At 39.1% G+C, this 21,519-nt stretch overlaps 1 protein-coding gene across 2 annotated transcripts in view; it reads right to left on the bottom strand.

Annotated features, from left to right (window-relative positions):
- The window catches only part of calcrl2 (calcitonin receptor-like 2), a 69,331-nt gene that overhangs the window by 5,371 nt on the left and 42,441 nt on the right, over positions 1-21,519 (bottom strand). For both annotated transcript variants that reach the window (XM_080854538.1, XM_080854539.1), the window contains exons 3-9: positions 20,605-20,755; positions 20,249-20,356; positions 16,517-16,629; positions 8,177-8,268; positions 7,560-7,683; positions 5,867-6,020; positions 5,370-5,430 (exon numbers count right to left, since the gene is read on the bottom strand). In XM_080854538.1, the coding sequence (XP_080710664.1) occupies positions 5,370-5,430; positions 5,867-6,020; positions 7,560-7,683; positions 8,177-8,268; positions 16,517-16,629; positions 20,249-20,356; positions 20,605-20,755 (803 nt within the window). The remainder of the gene's footprint in view (positions 1-5,369; positions 5,431-5,866; positions 6,021-7,559; positions 7,684-8,176; positions 8,269-16,516; positions 16,630-20,248; positions 20,357-20,604; positions 20,756-21,519) is intronic.

Below are 21,519 nucleotides of genomic sequence, written 5' to 3'. Positions count from 1 at the left end.
ACTGGCTAATGCTGGCCTGTGCTAACTTTGTGGGGGGGGATAACCCTCAATTATTAAAAAAAACAATGAAAAAACAGGTTGTGGCAGCGTTTTCTTCCACTTGCTTACATCGCTGGCACTAATGTTCACCTTACCCGAACTGTCGGCATTCTCAGAATTCGCTGGCTTTGCTAATTTCCGTGTACCCCGCAAACAGGGAACGTCCCCAGGACGTTAACAGGACATTCGCAAGGTCCCCAATCGTCCCCAATTGGTCCCTGGCACAACGTTCGCTAGAGGACGTTACCAGAAAGTTTTTGACGTTCGTAGCAAGTCTACGTTTGGTCCTTCTGTGACGTTCGCATGAGTCTTAAATCGGACTTTTAGGGAACATTATAATTTGGTCTCTCAGCATACGTCCCCAGGACATCCTTTAAAAACCTCCCTGTTACCTTATCCTGCAGGTCCTCTGCGTGACGTTCGCATGAGCCTTAAAACGGACTATTAGGGAACGTTCTTATTTGGTCTCTCAGCATACGTCCCCAGGACATCCTTTAAAAACGTCCCCGTTACCTTTACCTGCAGGTCCTCTGCGTGACGTTCGCATGAGCCTTAAAACGGACTATTAGGGAACCTTATAATTTGGTCAGCACATGTCCCCAGGACGTCCTTTAAAAACATCCCCGTTACCTTTACCTGCAGGTCCTCTGCGTGACGTTCGCATGAGCCTTAAAACGGACTATTAGGGAACGTTCTTATTTGGTCTCTCAGCATACGTCCCCAGGACATCCTTTAAAAAACGTCCCCGTTACCTTTACCTGCAGGTCCTCTGCGTGACGTTCGCATGAGCCTTAAAACGGAATATTAGGGAACCTTATAATTTGGTCAGCACACGTCCCCAGGACGTCCTTTAAAAACGTCCCCGTTACCTTTACCTGCAGGTCCTCTGCGTGACGTTCGCATGAGCCTTAAAACGGACTATTAGGGAACGTTCTTATTTGGTCTCTCAGCATACGTCCCCAGGACATCCTTTAAAAACGTCCCCGTAACCTTTACCTGTGGTCCTCTGCGGGACGTTTGCATTCGATCCTTCCAAAACGTCCCCTTGACGTCCTCTGATGGTCCTCTCTGAACAAGAGGTTCCGCTAGAGAAAAATGTTTTTCATTTGCGAGACATTTTAATGATAAGCCGGCCAAATATCTATTTCTGCTTCTAAATTAGCCTATTGAAGAAAACTGGCGGCCTGCATAGCTTAAGTAATAACATAATCAGGTAGTTTAGAATGCAACATGTTTATTTTCCTAAGTTTACAATGGGAAACAAAAACATTAATGTCTGATGCGCGTCAATAAGTGTCCTTTAATCGCAACTTGCTGTGGCGTTAAAATGAGCGCCGCAACATGGTCGTTGCTCTGTTTAATGAGAGCAGAGATTCTTAAATTATTCGACCCTCTTGTGAATCCTTTGCGTCGCCTTTTCGCATTGCTAACAGAACATTTTACTGTGACTATCAATTACCTCGCACCTGAGCCAAGAGAACTTCCATAACAACATAAACGCCCGACATTTCAGCTTTTTCTCTGGTGATGCTGTTCGAACATCTAGGGCTTCAGGTATTCAGTGTTTGGAAAGTTCGCTTTCTACATGAAGTAGCTCAGTTCATTGTTCATCATTCAAAATTTTGAACTAAGTTCACAGCTCCAATTTTCAATATGCTGCGAGTGCGAGCTATAGCCTAATTTTTCCAAATCTCTGTCTGCAATACCGCTCTTGGATACGCAACTTCGGTGCTAACGCACAGGCATAGACAGTATAATAAAATTAAACGCGTTCAGACGCAACACTGCAGGTATTATAGGTTCATCCTCGTCAGAAGGTTTACCCTCATCAGTTGTGTTTGGCCTCTGAAAAAAAGCTTTTAAGGCTAGTCTGCTTGGCCATGTTGGATCCTTCTCACTCAGTTCGATCCTCGTTTGAAACCGAGGGTTTGCGCTTTATTTAAAATGCAGCATATGCGTGTTGTTAAATAACTTTCTAACGGCAGATTAGCCTGTTCCTTTAAAACATAATAAGGGCAGTGCACATTTGCTTTATAGGCCTAAATATTAGGATTGTTGTCAAATCCAGATTGTGTTTGCGAGACGGGATTTTTTAAAGAAATTCCAATCAGACACTTTGACCGGTGAGCTCTATACGTTCTGTTGCAGCATCTTTGAAGGCCTGTGGAAAGCTCAATGTTAAAGCTATAGACACTTGATAGACCTTCCTATGTATGCATTGTATTGGAATCATGCAGACATTACATTTATAGCACAGATCAGTAGAGAAGCATTCATATTTATTTTATTTCATCATTCTTAGTTTGGCTAGTTATTCTGCCTCCCTGCCCGCACGTCCGTGACGTGCCATGGATGTTAATTAAAAAAGGAATCATTAAGGAAAACCCTGAGTGACTGAGATCGCTACAATATGCTTTTCCTCAAACCCTCGGAAAAAAAGACTACGTTTGTTGGCTGTCTCACACTGTGATAAACGTGTTAAAGTGACACAATAGTAATCAGACAGTGTTAGCGCAGTAGGTAGCGATCTGGTTTAGTAATAGGAAGGTTTAAGGTTCAATTCCCATGTCCGCAATCAAGTTTGTAATCGTGTGTGTCTGTGTGTGTTTCTATGCATATCATATTAAATGTGTAATATAAATTAACTTGAACTTGTGTGTGTGTGCGCCCTGTAAGCAAAATGACGGCTCCGCGATCTATTATTATTTTATTTTATTCATTTAGCTCAGCAAAAACGGTCGTGCCTGCTACGTCCGCGGTGCATCCTTGAATAACGTACCCAGGACGTCTAAAACACGTTTCCCAGATGTCACCACAATGCCCTCAGGATGTTCTTGCAACTTCCTGCAGAACGTCCCCAGGACCTATAGAAACACGTTCCCCAGACGTAACCACAATGCCCTCGGGAGGTGCTTGCAACGTCCTGCATAACGTCCCCAGGACCTATAGAAAACGTTTCCCAGTTGTCACCGCAATGTCCTCAGGACGGTCTTGGAACGTCGTGCAAAACGTCCTAAAGTTGTCACGGGAACCATACACATTTACGTTTTTAGAACGTTCAGAGAGACCATTACAGGACGTCTAGGGGACGTCATTTTGCTTACAGGGTATAGGCTACTGTAGTGAGTTCTGTCCAAAAAGGTTGCGTTTCAGTTTCAAAGTTTCAGTTTCGGTTTCAGTATTTCAACGTGAATGAGAGGGAGCACAAGAACTGAGCGTCTAGCCGCGATTATCATATCATAGACATATATGATGCATGTATATGAAGATAATTAGGCCTATGTATTGCTTGTTTTTTTTTCATGATTAAAAAAAAAAAAAACATCCCCCCCTCTGGTTTTTGGACAAATCGCACCCTGGATATTACTATTAATCCTGAGGGAAATTTAGGAAAGTGAAAAACAAATAACGATAAAATAAATATCAATATTTTTCTACTGATCTGTGCTATAAAGTATTTTCTGCGCGCATTTTTATAATCAAAATCGCTGAATTTGCGCATGTCCTGTTCAAACTGACAGGGGACAGTGAGACGGCGAGGCAGCGACAAATTGTGCCTCATCTCACAAACTGGGTTGAGCGCATGCGTAGAAACGTAGTCCTGCTGAGCTGACAAAAAACACGGAGAGGAGGCAAACAGTACCTTTCCCTCACCGGTCGGGTTAACGCTTGTTCTGCTGTTGCTATTCTTCTACACTTATATTTGACCTTGACCGCAAAAATGGAAGATTCTATAGCTAAACTCAAACATTTCACTTAGCAATTCACTTAGCTATGCCGAACTGGCTTGCAAATAATCTGTCTACAATGTTCCTCATCGTATCGTCGTATTCCTCGTATTTGCAAGCACATTATTAATAAACCCTGTCATAATGCGATGTTGTCCGAACCAAAACAACGTTTAAAAACGTGATTTGATCTTCACTCTTACTTTGTACTTGAAGCCTTTTGCAGGCATCTGTGGGAGAGGGAGCTCTCAATGGTCTCTTAAAGGTGCATTAAGGATTAATAGCTATTCGCTAAAGGTATGCTAGCAGCTAAAACTAACGAAATCTCTTGAAATGTGCTGACTTTGACAGTATGACAAACTAATTACTCAACTACTGTCCTTACACAGTCAAACACCAATCATGTGCAACACAAGACTAAGCAAGACGGCAAATAAGCTACTTACTAGATCGGCAGAAGGTAATCAAAGTCAGGTCGGCGGGCATCGGCAGGCAAAACTACAGAAGGCAGTTATATGCCTATCGACCCTGCTATGCCATTGGCACGTACGCAATTCTCCATATTAAAAGTCATTGTAGCGCCCCAATTTTGAAGCATAATTGTTGCATATTGTGCCTTTAAAAAATCGCCTGATATCCATGGCTAATTAATCCATTCCGAACAGCAGGCAGGCTCATCCACAACGTGTATGTGTTTTCATACTTCCTGGATGCTGAATGGTGGCGCCGCTGCAGCCAAGGCATTGATTGGAGGGTCACAGACAATGATTCAGACTACCAGCGGTATAGGCGGTCGCCTAGGGCGCCACTCAGAGGGGGCCGCCAAAAACTGCGGCAAACAAGAGCAAGAACTTTTTCAATATTTTCAAACAATATTTTGCCAATAAAAAAATCATCTAACAGTAGGGTAAATTGAGCCAAAAACGGAAGGGGTACGTACCTCCTTAGGGTTGTCAGAACATGATAGCACAGTGAGGTGTTTTCGTAGTGTGTGTGTGTTCAAGAAACTTTGAAGAACAAAATAATAACGAGGCAATAGCCATCTGGGGCGCAATGTAAGACAAAAAGAAAGGAAGAAGAAGAGAAACGTGCCAATGAGAAAGGTAAATCCTTAAATCCTGTTCTTAGCCTAGAATGAATTTTCCTACTCCCTGTCACATAGTTCTTTAAGGATTTTACAGAGGCGGGTATATAAAAAATGATATGTCCATATATTCTACATTATACAAAAAAGACACGATTAAAATAGGGGCGCACATATAAAGCCAGGAGTGAAGCTCGCCTAGAGCGCCAAATGTGCTAGGGCCGCCCCTGTACATCATTTATATGTTTTTGAAATGTAGGTGTATTAAAATGACACCACATTTATTTCTAATTATTCCAACAGCAGAATACAAGGCCCAGGGAACTTTGAGGTGTGTAAACACAATTAACAGGTGGTGCGTAAACGCTATTTCCAAAAATCCAGAGGTGCGTAAACAGCGTTTACCCTCCACTATAGCCCTGGGTAACACTCCAGTGACATCAAAAACATCTTTAATACACTTTTAACTCTCTAGACTTCCTCAATAAATACTTGATCTAGTGAGGAGATGTCCTTACCCGTTGTTGTAGAACAGCCATCGAGCTATGGTATATGTCACCACAGGAACGACAGGAAAGGCTGTCAGGGGGGAAGCACATTGTTTTATGCAATGTTAACATTCAAAATATGCTATATGTTCACCAATGAACAAATGATGCCCTCTGTTACAACAGGTTATGATTTGGAAATGATTTGTTATTTATGTTATGTTATAATCACTTTCATAATCCTTTAACCTACGAGTGGATTTATTGATGTGGTAGCCTAATACAAGGAGAGGTGTTGGGCACTCCTCAATACCTGTACATACACCACTGTTCAGAAGTTTGGAATCACAGGATGTATGTGTCTATTAATTTGTATTACAATAATGTATTATAATAATATGTATGTAAACTTGTATTTTATTTCCTGGCTCTGGTGCTAAAATCACCCATACCACAAATAAATTATTGATTTAAATACAGTATTTCCATCCCAAATGTGTAAATTGCATGAGTTGTTTTGTACTGACCCCAACCAAGGGCGTAATACCATCCAAGTTGTTGCTCCCCTACAAACACTGCCACAATGATCAGTGTGTGCAGGTAGATGCCCTCACAGAGCATCCAGAAGAAGTTGGTGCTGACTGAATAGAAGATCAAAATAGACAGGATCTTGCAGCCAATCTAGGACACAAAATATGAAATATTCCAGAATTAACATGGTATTGCAGGTTTTTTTACGATTGCTTACACACATTTTTTTAAACTATACATAAATCAAAAAGACACAAAAACACAATACAAAACTCCACATATCTTTAGCGGATATCAACACTAGTATCCCTTCAATTCAGATTACTCACTTTTGCATGAAATGAAAAAACTATTTATATGGTCATATCATTTTCAAGCACTACTCGGTTGTGTGATAAATCTAAAACACTTCTTTAGCGTTACAGTGTTACTCAAATCGCATTCTGACAAAATACATTTTGCAGTATTAGATGAAGTTGAAAACTTAGGATATGGAGTTTTAATCTTTGAGTGGTAGGTTTCAGGAAGTCAGATTTTTCCGGCAGATTTTTTCTAGCCTGCCCTCGCTCCACTGATGGAACATTGATATCAAAGTAAGCCCTAAGTCCACTGGTGTCCCATTATTTCCCTGGGGATTTTTTGATGTCTATGAAGGCATTTAAATTCCTGACCCAGAAGCATTCTGTATGTGTAGTACCTCTATGCATAGCCTAGTACTTTGTGGATTTTTGCTCAGTTTTTGACATGTGGATTGCTGAATTTTTGCTTAGACGTGTTTTGCTAATTGCCTCTTATTTGAAATAGTTTCCTGTTGACTTCACTTAGTGTGCTTTACTCAGTGTTTGACTCAACTCCTGTCTCAGTCTCTGCATGTGGTTTCTTAGTGGTACACAGTGCTGTAGTGGTAAACTAAATAGAGGTGGGTAAACTATGAATTATATGATCAGACAGACCTCGAACCCAACGCAACGCGAAGCAATGCAGCGCGAAGCAATGCGGCGCGAAGCAACGCAACACAAAGCGTTGCGACTCTGTAAGGCTGTCCTGGCTACTGTATATTACATTATGTTATCAGTTAAAGTCATACTAAATCAATGACAGTGAATAGATGTGTTTAGAGTTGGTAGTTTATTAAATTTCAAGAAAACAGTAAAGGAATATATATAAATATCAAATCAAAATACATATTTCTATTTCAATTGTATTGCTGTACCAAGACTAACTGCAACTGGGTAAGTGACATTTTCCATAAAACCTTACTTTGAAATTGAGGAAAATAAATTGATGAAAATAATTAAAAAAATACAAGAGAAAATAAAACGGCATAGATCTGAGCAGAGGTCATGAATCCTCACTAGCCCACACATACACAATGCTTCTGGGTCAGAATCTCCTATCATTGCCATCATTCCTATAATGTCCTATTCATTTAGCTAATCTTTACAAATTAAATCTATAACACAGATTTAGATATTATTTGATTAACATTTTTTATGATCTGCTACCTTAAATAAGCACACATGACTTTATATGTTGTAGGGCAGTCTTTCAGAGTTATGTCTTAGTTTGGGTTAAATGTAAATATGACACACTTTCAAATAATTTTGTAACATTCTTATAATTTTGGAGAGCGTGCCGTTTCAGTAACCCTGAATCAAGATACATCTTAGTAATGTAACATGAACTCACATGACTTTTGGCGATGTAGTGTTGTTCGACTGCACCAGAGAGCCAGACGATGGTGATGATGGAGTTGAAAATGAAGGACAGAAACATGTTCTTATGAAGTGTGATCCTTTGGCAGCTTAGACTTCTTTGGAAGAATGAGTTAATAAGATCGTTAATCATGCTACAAGAAACTGTAGTTAATAAGATAGTTAAAAATGCTACAAGAAACTGTAGGAATTCTTAATACCTGCCTACATTGTCATACCTGCAGACTTTAAAAATCTATGTGTGGTAAGGAACTATAGGATATGTAAATTAGTAAATTAGAGGTTTTAAAAGCAGTATTAGCTGACTCTAGGGTTATTTTGTTAGTTTGTTCTTTGGTGCATCCATTTGGCTGTTCTTGCCACAGGTGCTTCTATTACAGATGACCAGCCCACAGCAGCCCATTGTGGGGCTATTCCCTCCAATCAGCTGTCTTTCCAAACCATCCCAACGAAATATAACTACACATTTTCAAAAATAACATAGCATAACAGTATCAACAAAATGAAATAATATTACAAAAGAAGACCATATACAGTATAGACGAAACAGAACTGCACTTAACACGACAGAGGAGAAAATCCAACACTTACTTGAGGCTGGAAAAGATGCAGAAAGAGATGAGGAGGAACAGTAAGGAGAGGCTCTGTCCCACAATAGCCAGGTAGTACTGGATTAATGCAACCTTTGAAGGAAAAAGATCAGTCAATACCATTCATACTACATGAGGAAAAGCAGACCCGCTGAAGAGGCTTTGAATTGTTTTGTTTGAATTGTCTGTTCAAGGCTTTCTAACTCCAGATGTGAGCATCACAGATCCATAGATGGTGACTTAAGTTGAATAAAGACTCTTGTACCATGTCATTTATGAGCTTGCATTGTTGACTTTTATCATCTCTTTTATCATCTTGAAAATAAAGTAGAAAATTGAATTTCACATCTTTTCATACATTCAGTTTATACAGACTATCTGGAAATCCAAATTCTACAACTGGTCAAATAGTATATCTACTGGTTTTAAATTCACCATCTTTCAATGGGGCAGAGCTGGTTGAAGGGAGTTAACAGTAGAGAAGCAATGTTAAATGAAAACTAGAAAATGCATTTCGTGAAGGAAATACCAGTGCATGAAATGCAAAGGTTAAGAAAGGAAGAAGAAAAGAAAGAAGAGTGAAAGAAGGAAAGAAGAAAGGAAAGAAGAGTGGAAGAAGGAAAGACAAAAGGAAAGAAGAGTGAAGAAAGGAGAGAAGAGTGGAAGAAGGAAAGAAGAAAGGAAAGAAGAGTGAAAGAAGGAAAGAAGAAAAGAAAGAAGAGTGAAAGAAGGAAAGAAGAGAGGAAAGAAGAGTGGAAGAAGGAAAGAAAGAAGAGTGAAATAATGAAAGAAGAAAGGAAAGAAGAGTGGAAGAAGGAAATAAGAAAAGAAAGAAGAGTGAAAGAAGGAAAGAAGAGAGGAAAGAAGAGTGTAAGAAGGAAAGAAGAGTGAAGAAAGGAAAGAAAATTGGAAGAAGGAAAGAAGAGTGGATGAAGGAAAAAAGAAAGGCAAGAAGGGTGGAAGAAGGAAAGAAAAATGGAAGAAGAAAATAAGAAAGGAAAGAAGAGTGGAAGAAGGAAAGAAGAGTGAACAAGAGTGGCTCTGGATGAAGAGATAAAGAGAGATTGAAAATATTGAAAAAAGGAGATAAAAATGGAGTGAAGAAGAGAGATTGAGTGTGAGAAAAGGTTGACTGAGAGAGAAAGATGGAGAGATGGAGAGAAAAAAAATAGAGAATGGATGGTGTCTTAATGTTCCTAGTTACAGTTAAATTGAGAGGGACAGAGAGAGAAGAGGTTCCTTGGATTTGGCACAGGTGTCATTAAAGCACAGGTGCAAGCCAGTTTAAAGACCCTATTATGATGTCATAATGGCCCAATGTAAGTCAATGGGAGAAATTTATATAAATTTTTCTTTAATATCTTAAAAAGTATAAAGTTTAGAAAAGTGAAAAATACATAGCATAAGTGTCCTACACAAGACCTACGCGACAAAGTTTGAATGAAGTTTCTACGTTAAGCGGTTCGGGCTGAATTAATCGCAGAAAAAGGTAACAAGAATAAGAACTAGAAAATGCATTTCCTGAAGGAAATACCAGTGCATGAAATGCAAAGGTTAAGAAAGGAAGAAGAAAAGAAAGAAGAGTGAAAGAAGGAAAGAAGAAAGGAAAGAAGAGTGTAAGAAGGAAAGAAGAGTGAAGAAAGGAAAGAAAAGTGGAAGAAGGAAAGAAGAGTGGATGAAGGAAAAAAGAAAGGCAAGAAGAGTGGAAGAAGGAAAGACAAAAGGAAAGAAGAGTGAAGAAAGGAGAGAAGAGTGGAAGAGGGAAAGAAGAAAGGAAAGAAGAGTGAAAGAAGGAAAGAAGAAAAGAAAGAAGAGTGAAGAAAGGAAAGAAGAGTGGAAGAAGGAAAGAAGAAAAGAAAGAAGAGTGAAATAATGAAAGAAGAAAGGAAAGAAGAGTGAAGGAAGGAAAGAAGAGTGGAAGAAGGAAATAAGGAAAGAAAGAAGAGTGAAAGAAGAAAAGAAGAAAGGAAAGAAGAGTGTAAGAAGGAAAGAAGAGTGAAGAAAGGAAAGAAAAGTGGAAGAAGGAAAGAAGAGTGGATGAAGGAAAAAAGAAAGGCAAGAAGAGTGGAAGAAGGAAAGAAAAATGGAAGAAGAAAATAAGAAAGGAAAGAAGAGTGGAAGAAGGAAAGAAGAGTGAACAAGAGTGGCTCTGGATGAAGAGATAAAGAGAGAGTGAAAATATTGAAAAAAGGAGATAAAAATGGAGTGAAGAAGAGAGATTGAGTGTGAGAGAAAGTTGACAGAGAGAAAGATGGAGAGATGGAGAGAAAAAAAAATAGAGAATGGATGGTGTCTTAATGTTCCTAGTTACAGTTAAATTGAGAGGGACAGAGAGAGAAGAGGTTCTTTGGATTTGGCACAGGTGTCAGTGAAGCATACTAAGGCAGAAGGCAGTAACTTCTATGTTAAAGCTCAGTGGTATGATAACAATGGAATAATGACCCTATTAATTAATCAGTAGTAATACTATTTCATTTATCACAATTACCAATACAATGATTATCACACACACACACACACACACACACACACACCATTGAATTATCACATTAAGCACATAAAACAATGAACTTGAATTGTCACATGAAACACATAAAACATCTATGTCAGTCCATTGGGGTGTGTGTGTGTGTGTGTGTGTGTGTGTGTGTGTGTGTGTGAGAGAGAGAGAGAGAGAGAGAGAGAGAGAGAGAGAACGATAGAGAATGAGGCCCATTTTCCCCCTCCACATGCCCCCGCTCGCCAAGCGAAGTTACCCGATTTAGATGCACCTTTTTCGGACTAGCCACAGGCACTGGGTGGGGGAATAGCCCGATAGCTTAGCATATCTGCCATGCAATTCTAATGGTAATGCTACCTAGCTTGGTATGCTAACTGTCGGTAGCCTATACATCGTGAAATCAACCAAAATACTGATGTCACTGGCTTTAATTTGATAATGGCATGTTAGTAGTACATTTAATATCAGTACATTTGTTTAATTACAGTGCATGAAATGCCCTGTATTGTTATTCCTAGGCTTCTTCTTCTTCTTCTTCTTCTTCTTCTTCTTCTTCTTCTTCTTCTTCTTATTCTTGTTACCTTTTTCTGCGATTAATTCAGCCCGAACCGCTTAACGTAGAAACTTCATTCAAACTTTGTCGCGTAGGTCTTGTAAAGGACACTTATGCTATGTATTTTTCACTTTTCTAAACTTTATACTTTTTAAGTTATTAAAGAAAAACGAATCTAAATTTTCCCATTGACTTACATTGGGCCATTATGACATCATAATAGGGTAATTAAACTGGCTTGCACCTGTGCTTCACTGACACCTGCAGCAAGCCTCCAAGGGTCCTCTTCTCTCTGTACCTCTCCATTCAACTGTATAACTAGGAATATTAATAGACACCTTCCATACTCTACTTTTTTTTCTCTCTATCACTCTCACTCTACTTTCTCTCACACTCCATCTCTCTGCTTCACTTTTTTCTCCTTCTTTCAATATTTTCACTCTCTCTTTACTGTCTTTATCCAGAGCCACTCTTGTTCACTCTTCTTTCCTTACTTTGTTTCTTCCTCTCTTCTTTCCTTTCTTCTTTCCTTCTTTCTACTCTTCTTTACTTTCTTCTTTCCTTCTTCCACTCTTCTTTCCTTTCTTCTTCCACTCTTCTTACCTTTTTCTTTTCTTCTTTCCTTCTTTCACTCTTCTTTCTTTTCTTCTTATCTTCTTCGGCTCTTCTTCCCTTCTTCCACTTTTCTTTCCTTCTTCCACTCTTCTTTCCTTCTTCCACTCTAATTTCCTTTCTTCACTCTTCTTTCCTTTCTTCTTCCCTTCTTCCACTCTTCTTTCTTTCTTCCACTCTTCTTTCCTTTCTTCTTTCCTTCTTCAACTCTTATTTCCTTCTTTTACTGTTCTTTCCTTTCTTCCTTCCTTCTTTCACTTTTCTTTTATTCGTTCTTTCTTAACTTTTGCATTTCATGCACTGGTATTTCCTTCAGGAAATGCATTTTCTAGTTACTGCTGATATTTTACAAATACGTCAAAAACTCATTTTTGACCAAACTTGAAGTTACGGTCTTTTGCCTTAGAAACTTGAAGTTACGGTCTTTCGCAGAGTAAAGCACAGGTGCAAGCCAGTTTAAAGACCCTATTATGATGTCATAATGGCCCAATGTAAGTCAATGGGAGAAATTTATATTCGTTTTTCTTTAATATCTTAAAAAGTATAAAGTTTAGAAAAGTGAAAAATACATAGCATAAGTGTCGTTTACAAGACCTACGCGACAAAGTTTGAATGAAGTTTCTACGTTAAGTGGTTCGGGCTGAATTAATCGCAGAAAAAGGTAACAAGAATAAGAAGAAGAAGAAGCCTAGGAATAACAATACAGGGCATTTCATGCACTGTAATAAGAAGAAGAAGAAGAAGAAGAAGCCTAGGAATAACAATACAGGGCATTTTATGCACTGTAATAAAAAAACACTGCTTTCCAATTATGGCCCCAAATCGTTTGTAGTTTCAGTAGTTATCTGCAAAAAAGGCTGTATCACTGGGCAAATAGTAATGTAGTTGAACTACCAGCAAGCTACTGCAAAATGTAGTTAAACTACCCATTTATTTACATGTAGTTCACTACTCCCTAACACTGCCTAAGTGTACGATTTAAAAATTGGAAAAAGGCTGTTGAGAAGTTTGCAGCTCATGCAAAAAGTCACTCACACTTCCATGCAATGACAGTTTATGCTCAAGATTCCCAAACCTCCCCAGACAACAGGAGGAAGCAGGGGCAGGAGCTCCATCAAGTATTTAGTTAGGTGTGGGGAGAGGGTTTCTGCAAGTATATCAGGTGGAAAGACTACAGCAGCAGTGGAAACAGTCTGGACTAGGGGGGAGGGGGAGAAAAAAGACATAGTGAGTGGGCAGAGCTTGTTGCCTTATGTGCCTATACTGTATATGTACCTAATGGTTATGGTGATGAGGAACAATGTTTTCGCTGCCATCGGCATTCAGGGGCTGGTGACAGCTGCAACACACGCCATGTGCTGTACTTGGGATCCAAAAAGGCCCTCCTACACAGTACAACATAGCCTGTCTGAACACAACATGGCTGACAAGAATGAAGTATGCTGCAAAGAATGCTGGGTTTTGATGCATTATTCATGACTATAGGATGCATGAAAAAGAATGTGTTAATTTAAAGATGGAAAGGATAACAGCTTCTCGGATGGAGGCTGGAAGATTATTCCACAGGAGGGGGACTTGATAGCAGCATCCTATTGTGCTTCTTTTGTGCTCTCTTGGTGGGCAGTACAGGACAACTCATTCCCGCTGTGTAACAATTTGCCTTACTTAAAATATAAGGAGAAAAGTACATATGCAACGTTTTAAGTATCCATCCGACCTGATGTCTGCAACACACTGCGAGCAGAGTCTGCCTAACTCATTCATCTCACTCAACCCATTGAGCTCACCGGTCCGCGGCACACACTCAATGTACAGGTAAACGCCCCCCCCCCCATCCCCTTTCTCCATTTAAACATACAAGTCCATCCCCAAAACAGTCAAATTATAAACACTATACAGTATGAACAACATTTTAAATAACTGAGGTAAAATAAAAAAAACAAATCAAATATTTTACCATCACTACATGACATACATTAAGGTAGACTCAGGCGACCTTATGCTCTTTGCTGTTGTGGTCAGGGCGCAGGTTTGGTACCCCATAGTAATGGGTTTGAGGCCAGGTGGGGTCACTGTTTTCTTTCTTCCCTACATATGGTGTCAGAAGTGAGGTCATCAGAGCCATGCCCTGAGTGTGAGCAGTACAAGGGACCCCGAGGTAAGGTTGTCCCCTGTGTGAGGGACCCCGAGGTGGTTTGCCAGCTGCATGGCAGCGGAAAGAAAGGTACTCCAGAGGGTCATTAACACCGCAGAAAAAGTTATTGGCTGCTCTTTTCCACCTCTTGAGGACATCTATAAAACACACTGGTATGTGCCCATTCGAGGTGCAGTTTGGATACCTACCTCCATTCTTTCCTTCTGAGCATCCCAAAGTTAATGTCCCCTCTGCTGAGGATGCCATTGTCAGATGTAGGAGAGCCTGGAAGCAAGTCTGTGCAGCACTGAAGCACGCCTAACCTAACGCTACTGGGTACCAGCACGCCAGCAGCAATATTTCCTAAACTTTGTTTTAGTCTTGTAGTTCTTTTTTTGCTACTTGTAATCCTCTCCTTTGTCCTTCTTACCTCTGGCTTGTCAGACTGGCAACTAAATGAAATTCTTGGAAAGAGCTACACCAGACCTTCAAGCACTTACATTGTTCAGTCCCCCCAAGATTTTGCTGGACTTTTTTGAGATAGTTGCTGCCAAAAATGACTGATTTTGCAGGAGCTTTTTCAAAACATTGCGATAAGTGAAAGTTGCAATAAAAAGTTTACAATTTCCCTCTTTGTAATTATAATTGAATAATTTGTTAAAGAATAAGTAATTCATAAACAAACATTAATTTAAGAACAAAAACACTGAGAAATGGTTCTCTAAATAACCTTACCAACATGCCAAACAAGATTACCAGGAGTACAAAAATGTACAAAAGTAGGCTGCACTTATCCACAACGAAGTGCACCTGTTGGTATTACAAATGGACCATCAGTAAGACTGAATAAAATGTTATGAATGTCTGAGCCTTCACATATGATGAAAATAAAAGACAAAGACAACATTTTAAGTGCACAAAACCTCACAGCAAAATTAAGCTTATGACGCCTAAACAATGCAAAATCAAGTACTCTTTTTTGTATCCATTAATGTCTTGAATACATAAAATAATGTAAACATAGCGTTAAGTGTACAGTCCTTCACTGGAAACACCACACACCTTCAGTTACAGTATACGCTCTGCACTTAACGCTATGTTTACATTATTTTTTTTCATCATATGTGAAGGCTCAGACATTCATAACATTTTATTCAGTCTTACTGATGGTCCATTTGTAGTACCAACAGGTGCACTTCGTTGTGGATAAGTGAAGCCTACTTTTCTACATTTTTGTAGTCCTGGTAATCTTGTTTGGCATGTTGGTAAGGTTCTTTAGAGATGCCTAAGCCTATGTAAACACTGAATCCAAATTCAAAAGGTGTCATTTATGTTTATTTGAATTATGTTTGTGTCACTGTCATCCGCCTTGTCGTCTGACGTCCTGCCTGCGTTTCTTACTTTCTCATTCTATGTTTGGTGGCAAAGTGCTTATCAATCAACGATTTCCTCTTAAATTATGTTCAACCACAATGTTGCATGCGGTTCAAAAATAGTTTCCCTACGCTTTCGTGTAGAATGCCAGGGTTCTGCTTTTCGCAATCTTTGCTGTTATTTTGGTGGGCAAATGTGAGACATTGGACTTACACAAATCTGTTGCAGCTCTGGAACATAATATGGAAGTAAGGCGGAAGGGAGGTGATTGGTTAAAATTGTAACGCCACGCTGAATTCACAGGGATTGGTTACATTTTCGTTAATAGTTGCAATCGCAACATCGAAAAATCCTGGGGGGCCTGATTGTTGTTTAAACAAGTTACATGAGAAGGCCAATTAACTGCCATCAACGCCACCTGCCTTCAGATGGAAAACCACACAGGTACTCATTGTGAGTGTACCATACAGTATTCGAATGTGCTTTACTATGCTGTACCACAACAGTCAAAAACAAAAAGACTAGAGCTACCAGCATTAGGCCCTAAAAACAATAGTACCGTTTTCAAGGGCCAGCTGGTGGTGGCGCTCTGAGTTAGTGTTGATGGCGTTTATATATTTTTAAGTCTCTGGACCAGAAATTCAAGGTACAGATTTCAGTGAGGCTTAGCAAGGGCGCACCAATTATATTTGAAAGTAACATTTTCTACACATTTACGCTCTAGTCCCCTCACCAAGAGCCCCTGAATTGTTTTAGGAAGAGTTACAAAATGTTTCACCATCCTGGTCATATATACATACCACCAAAAGTTTGGATACAAATTTATGAAAATGCCTTAATCTTGCATCCAGAGGCTTTCAAAATAATGACATTTTAAAGATGAAGCTTGCAAGAATAAATTTTAGTCAACACATCCCACATGCCTCAATTCTATGTGAGGTCATATTTCCATTGACCAATCATTACCATTGACACACTCCCAACCTTATCCAAAAGGGGGTTCAGGCTCTGGCCTCTGCAAAGCGCCTTGAGACAATTGTATTTTTATGGCGCTATATACATTTTTTTTTAAATCAAATTTAATTTAATTATCCTAATTCAAAGGAAAGGTTTCAAGTATTTTAGTAACATCAGCCACAAACAGGTGATTCTATGGACTTGACCAAACCTTCAGTTTGTCTCCAGTGAAAGCAGAGCATAACGTGTAGTTGGACCAGACACGATTGCTCTCCGGGTGACGAAACCATTGACCATCTGGATTGCAAACTTTGGTAACTTTTTCTGTAAAACAATTAATGGAAAGAAAAAAAATATTATTTTAATCCCCACCACACATGATGTTTCAAGATTAAAGCTATGTATAAACAATTCATCATAAACAACAATACATTTTATTTATATAGCAACTTCCAGGCACTGCCCCTGTGTGCTTTACAAAATGTACAGTGCCCTCTAAAATTACTGGCACCCTTTGTGAACATGAGCAAAACAGGCTATGAAAAAATTTTGTACCAACAATGTCACACATAAAACAGATTTTTTTATTAACTATTAGATGAAAAATATTTCCAGAATGAGAAAAGTCCTATCCCTGTCGCCAGCCAGTTGTGCACTGCTGTGTTTCCTGCCACCCTTGCTATCCTTGTATAACTCAAATTCGCATGCAAAGCTAAACATTTATGAGAATGCACTACCTAATCGACTTTGAGACTCTTGCATTAATGTGTTGTTTTAAGACTAATCTATCGACCAGGCTTGCTTAATGATAACAGATATGAAAGGAGTTAGATTCATTTCAAAATTCTCAAATAAATGTCATGTGATTCATAAATGTATTTCGTGATTCACAAGTAAATGTCACGCGATTCACAAGTGTATTTCCTGTTTATATATAAACATCACGTAATTCACAAACATAAACACTTTTACATGTATTTACAGACTAACGAAGGTTCATTCACCAACCGCTTGCCTTTTGTAACCATCCCTGGATTTATTTGAGGATTTTTGACGCGCCTGAATCGGCTTGATTCACAAAATGCATTTTCTTCCAAAATGACATTCTCTGCAGCATCACTCGTCTCGTACAATTTCAGCCAAACACATATGTAAATTCAAGGGCATGAATGAATGTGACCACACTGTGTGTCATCTGTGCAGTGTCCAGTTATGTGAACTACTACAACATAACATCTGCATACAACTGATTACACAAAGAGGAATGGCGTCTGGTGGCTGCTCACCAAGTGTGAATACAACGAGTTGAGCTTGTTAAACCCCTTGTCCTATGTGACCCCTGGACATACTTGAACTATGAATATTTGAAAGAACTATCCAATCTGCCATCTCAAGCAGGTTGCTTTCCCAAAGTAGAGGAGCTGTAGAGGACACTATAAACCACTAAGTAACCATTGCACAAACCAAGCAAAATCGGTTGCTATTTTAACCCACACGCAGGGTAATAAGGACCAACCTAATGCTGGGTCAACCTAGCCCATTACAAACTTTCCTTGTTATCTGGGCTAATATTACATTACAGGTAGCCTACACAGCCAAAGTTCGACAGTTTGAAAGATTTTTTTTTTCCCATGCCAGCCGGGAGCGCCCTCTTCTCTAACCTTCGACAGACATGAGAGCCACCCCACGGAGGAAGTGATAACGGCAGCAAAGAGGTAGGGTGGCTAAGGGGCCGAACACACCTAACGCGTTTTTAAAAACGGGACGCTTTTTTTAGGTGCGCTTAAAAGCTATTCTCAACTTTCCTTGCGTGTGCGCTTTTTTTAGGTGCGCTTAAAAGCTATTCTCGACTTTCCTTGCGTGTGCGCTTTTTTTAGGTGCGCTTAAAAGCTATTCTCAACTTTCCTTGCGTGTGCGTTTTTTTTAGGTGCGCTTAAAAGCTATTCTCAACTTTCCTTGCGTGTGCGCTTTTTTTAGGTGCGCTTAAAAGCTATTTTCAACTTTCCAGCGCACCACTCATCAATGTCACACTCGGTCCAGGCAGCCAATCAGATCAAGCAACAGGCGGGCTTTACTACTTTACCACTTCTTTCCGGTCTTGATGCTGGTAGATGTGGTATGAACAGTATTTTACAAACGAAAACGGCGATGGCAAATATAGATGAACCCTTAACCTTAATAATAAAAAATATTCTCAACTTTTCAGCGCAAGGCGCGGAGGCGCACCGCTCATCAATGCCACACTCGACCCAGACAGGTTGCTCACACAGAACATTTCGCCAGAGTATTCCCATACCAGGCCATCGATGCCTCCAGGCTGCTTCCATCATGGCTAAATTCCACCATGGCCGCTAACATGGCTGGAGGCACCCCCCCACCCCCAAGTGGAAGATCCTGCTGCCGCAGTTGATCCTGTTGTCGCTGCCACCGAAGACCCTGCCAGCAGCAACACATCCTCTCGCGGGACCTCCGGAGGTGCTGACCCGGGTCCAAACTAAAGAAAAACAATCCATTGTTTCCCCACTGTTTTACTGATCCATAAATGTGCAATTCATGTAAATAACTGCTCCTTATCTGCAGGTCAGAAGAGGAAAGCTCTGGCACTGAAGACATGTTACTTTTGAATTAATTTAAGTTAAACGCTTATCTTTTCAGAGTCAATTCTATCATACATTATGGTTGTCCAGTTTCTAAAGTAGTAGCTGGCTCATTAGCATTTGGCGCTCAAAACAGGTCGCCCTGAGCAGGGCTGTTATAGGCAGGGTAAAAAGGGTGCTGTTTTAAATGATCCTTGGGGTGTTTTGACCAAAGTGTTCCAGACATTTCATTACGACCCCAAGGAACCATATGAAAAATGGGCATGAGATGAGTTCTTTAATGTAAGCTCTGTTTGAGGCTAAGCCTTATCAAACATAAACTAACATTAGCTATAAATAAAATTAGCCAGCAAACTGCAATAGTATCAATCATTTCACAAAGGGCATGTCTGTGCTGGATTTTTTAAAGTTTAAAGTACATACAAACCTTTATTTCACTCCAAAGTTGGCCCGTTTTCCAGAGCATGTTGAAAACAGCTGGACAGGATGGATGGAAGAACGACTTCTTTAACAGTTTTTTGGAACAATTGAGTTAAAGGAAAGTCACAAAGTGGCTGTAAGGTCTCAGACCTTTGGACCTCACCTTAACTCTTCACTTGGTTGTATGCTTAATGTCCAGTATGGTGTAGTAGTCCAAGTAAGTGGACACTGCACAGATGTAACGCAATGTGTTTACATACGGTCATACCATCAACATTTATGTGATTTGCTGAAATTGTAAGATACATCTGATAGGCTGCAGAGAATGTCCTTTTTGAAAAAATAAATAAATGCATTTGTGAATCAAGCCGTGTAAGGAAAGTTTTAAAAAATCCACATGAACAGATTGCTTGGTGTTTTGTGAGAATTGGAGGAGCTTATTAAAGCATGAATTTGAGCAAAAACACTACCATCTCTGTCGATTTTTCACAACAGAAGTAATCATTTTGTTTATTCATTTAGGATGTTGAAAATTTGAGTTTGAAAGCAGTGGTGACAAATGAATTAGTTTGTCCATGATTCAAGCTAGGTGTAATGATGGTATTAAGCTGTTCTTGCATTTAAAGTGTTCATATTTTATCGACTAATAGCGTAATTATTTGCTAATAGCAAATAAAAGACAACTCGAGGTGACATCAGCCCCTTATTTTGTTTTTAGATCAGAATATTTTGTAATTCATCTCTGAAGAAATATTTTGAAATCTCTCTTGTGTTCTGTTTTCATGGAATCTAATCAGACATAAAACAAATACAATTATTATTATTACTTTATACTATTAGTGGTACTTAATATTATTATTATGAGTAGTAGTAGTAGTTGTAGTATTTATCCATTCCTGTTCAGCAAACCTGATTTGTGAGCTCACCGTGAGGGTCAAAGTCTTTGAAGTAAGAAGGGCAGTGCTGTGATGTAGTTCCTGGGGGGGTATCTGCCCAGCACATCCATCCATCCCATGTGCCGTTGCAATACGCATCTAAATGGATCCCAGTTGGAGAGAGGAATGTCAAAATATATTACTTGAAAAATGGCGTTAAAAAATGCATTAGTACAAGGGGAGGATGTCATTTATTGTATCCTCATTGCAAACACATGGTCCATAAAGTATTACATATACAGTACATGCACTGGTGTCAAACAAAGTGGCTTGTGTATGTTAACTCTGTAGTCTGCATGATCTCAGATTAACCAACATTTCTCCTCTTTTTCATTTGAGTGTCTTACCATTATCCAAATGTGATTGGTCATGAAGGAGCTTAAGGAAGCACTCAAACTGTCCAGCCAAGATCTGTTTGCGGGTCAAAGACATATTTGACATTGTAATGTTGTGTTCAGGGTCTGATATCCTCGCCAGTATCTCCACAGGACTGTGCATCTGTAAGGCAGAAGCACTTCAAGTTCACACATGCCTCACACAAGTTTCATTCTAAAATGTGGAGAATGCATTCATTTAAAAAAAAGAAAAAAGTTACACATTTTTTTTCAATGAATGTACTTCACAAAGTTTGACATGTATATACAGAGAGAGTACATTCTGAGAATAGCTTTTGTATATTAGTTCTATACCCCCAGACCTTTACCCTTGTGTAAGTGTAAGTGCTCTCAAACACAGTGCAGTCTGTACTTTTTCTATACTTTTTGGTAGTTTATTTACATCCATGCCGCTGCTTTATCATTTTATTAGAGAGTTTATTAGTGTTATTCATTCATTATTTATTATTGGTAATTTGTTTATTCTATTTTGTATTATTATTTATAAGTTTGTTTAGCTTTTTGCTTATGTTAGTGTTAATTTCAACAACTATATTACTATATAACTATATTACTATATAACTAAGTGTTGTGTCAAATGTCCTTTAGTGTTAAATGTGTTTTAGTAGTGATATAAATGTTAGTTTATATCATATTTAATCAACCATATCCTGTTTTTTCTTGTCAAAATGTAGTTGACTAAAGGTGCGGGCATTTTAGTCATAATTCAGTCATGAAAACGTTTTATCTACGGCTGCTTTAAATACTTACTTTTACAACAATTTGCTAGCCTGTTAGCTTGATAAGTTCATTTCGGCTAAAAAATAACCTACATAATGTATCATCACCACCATACTAGTTTACTTAATGTAGCTTAAAAAACACAAC

Source organism: Sprattus sprattus (assembly GCF_963457725.1).
Source record: "Sprattus sprattus genome assembly, chromosome: 16".
Lineage (NCBI taxonomy): Eukaryota > Metazoa > Chordata > Actinopteri > Clupeiformes > Clupeidae > Sprattus > Sprattus sprattus.
The sequence above is the reverse complement of the archived record's forward strand: the minus strand, read 5'-3'. Positions and strand labels throughout refer to the sequence as shown.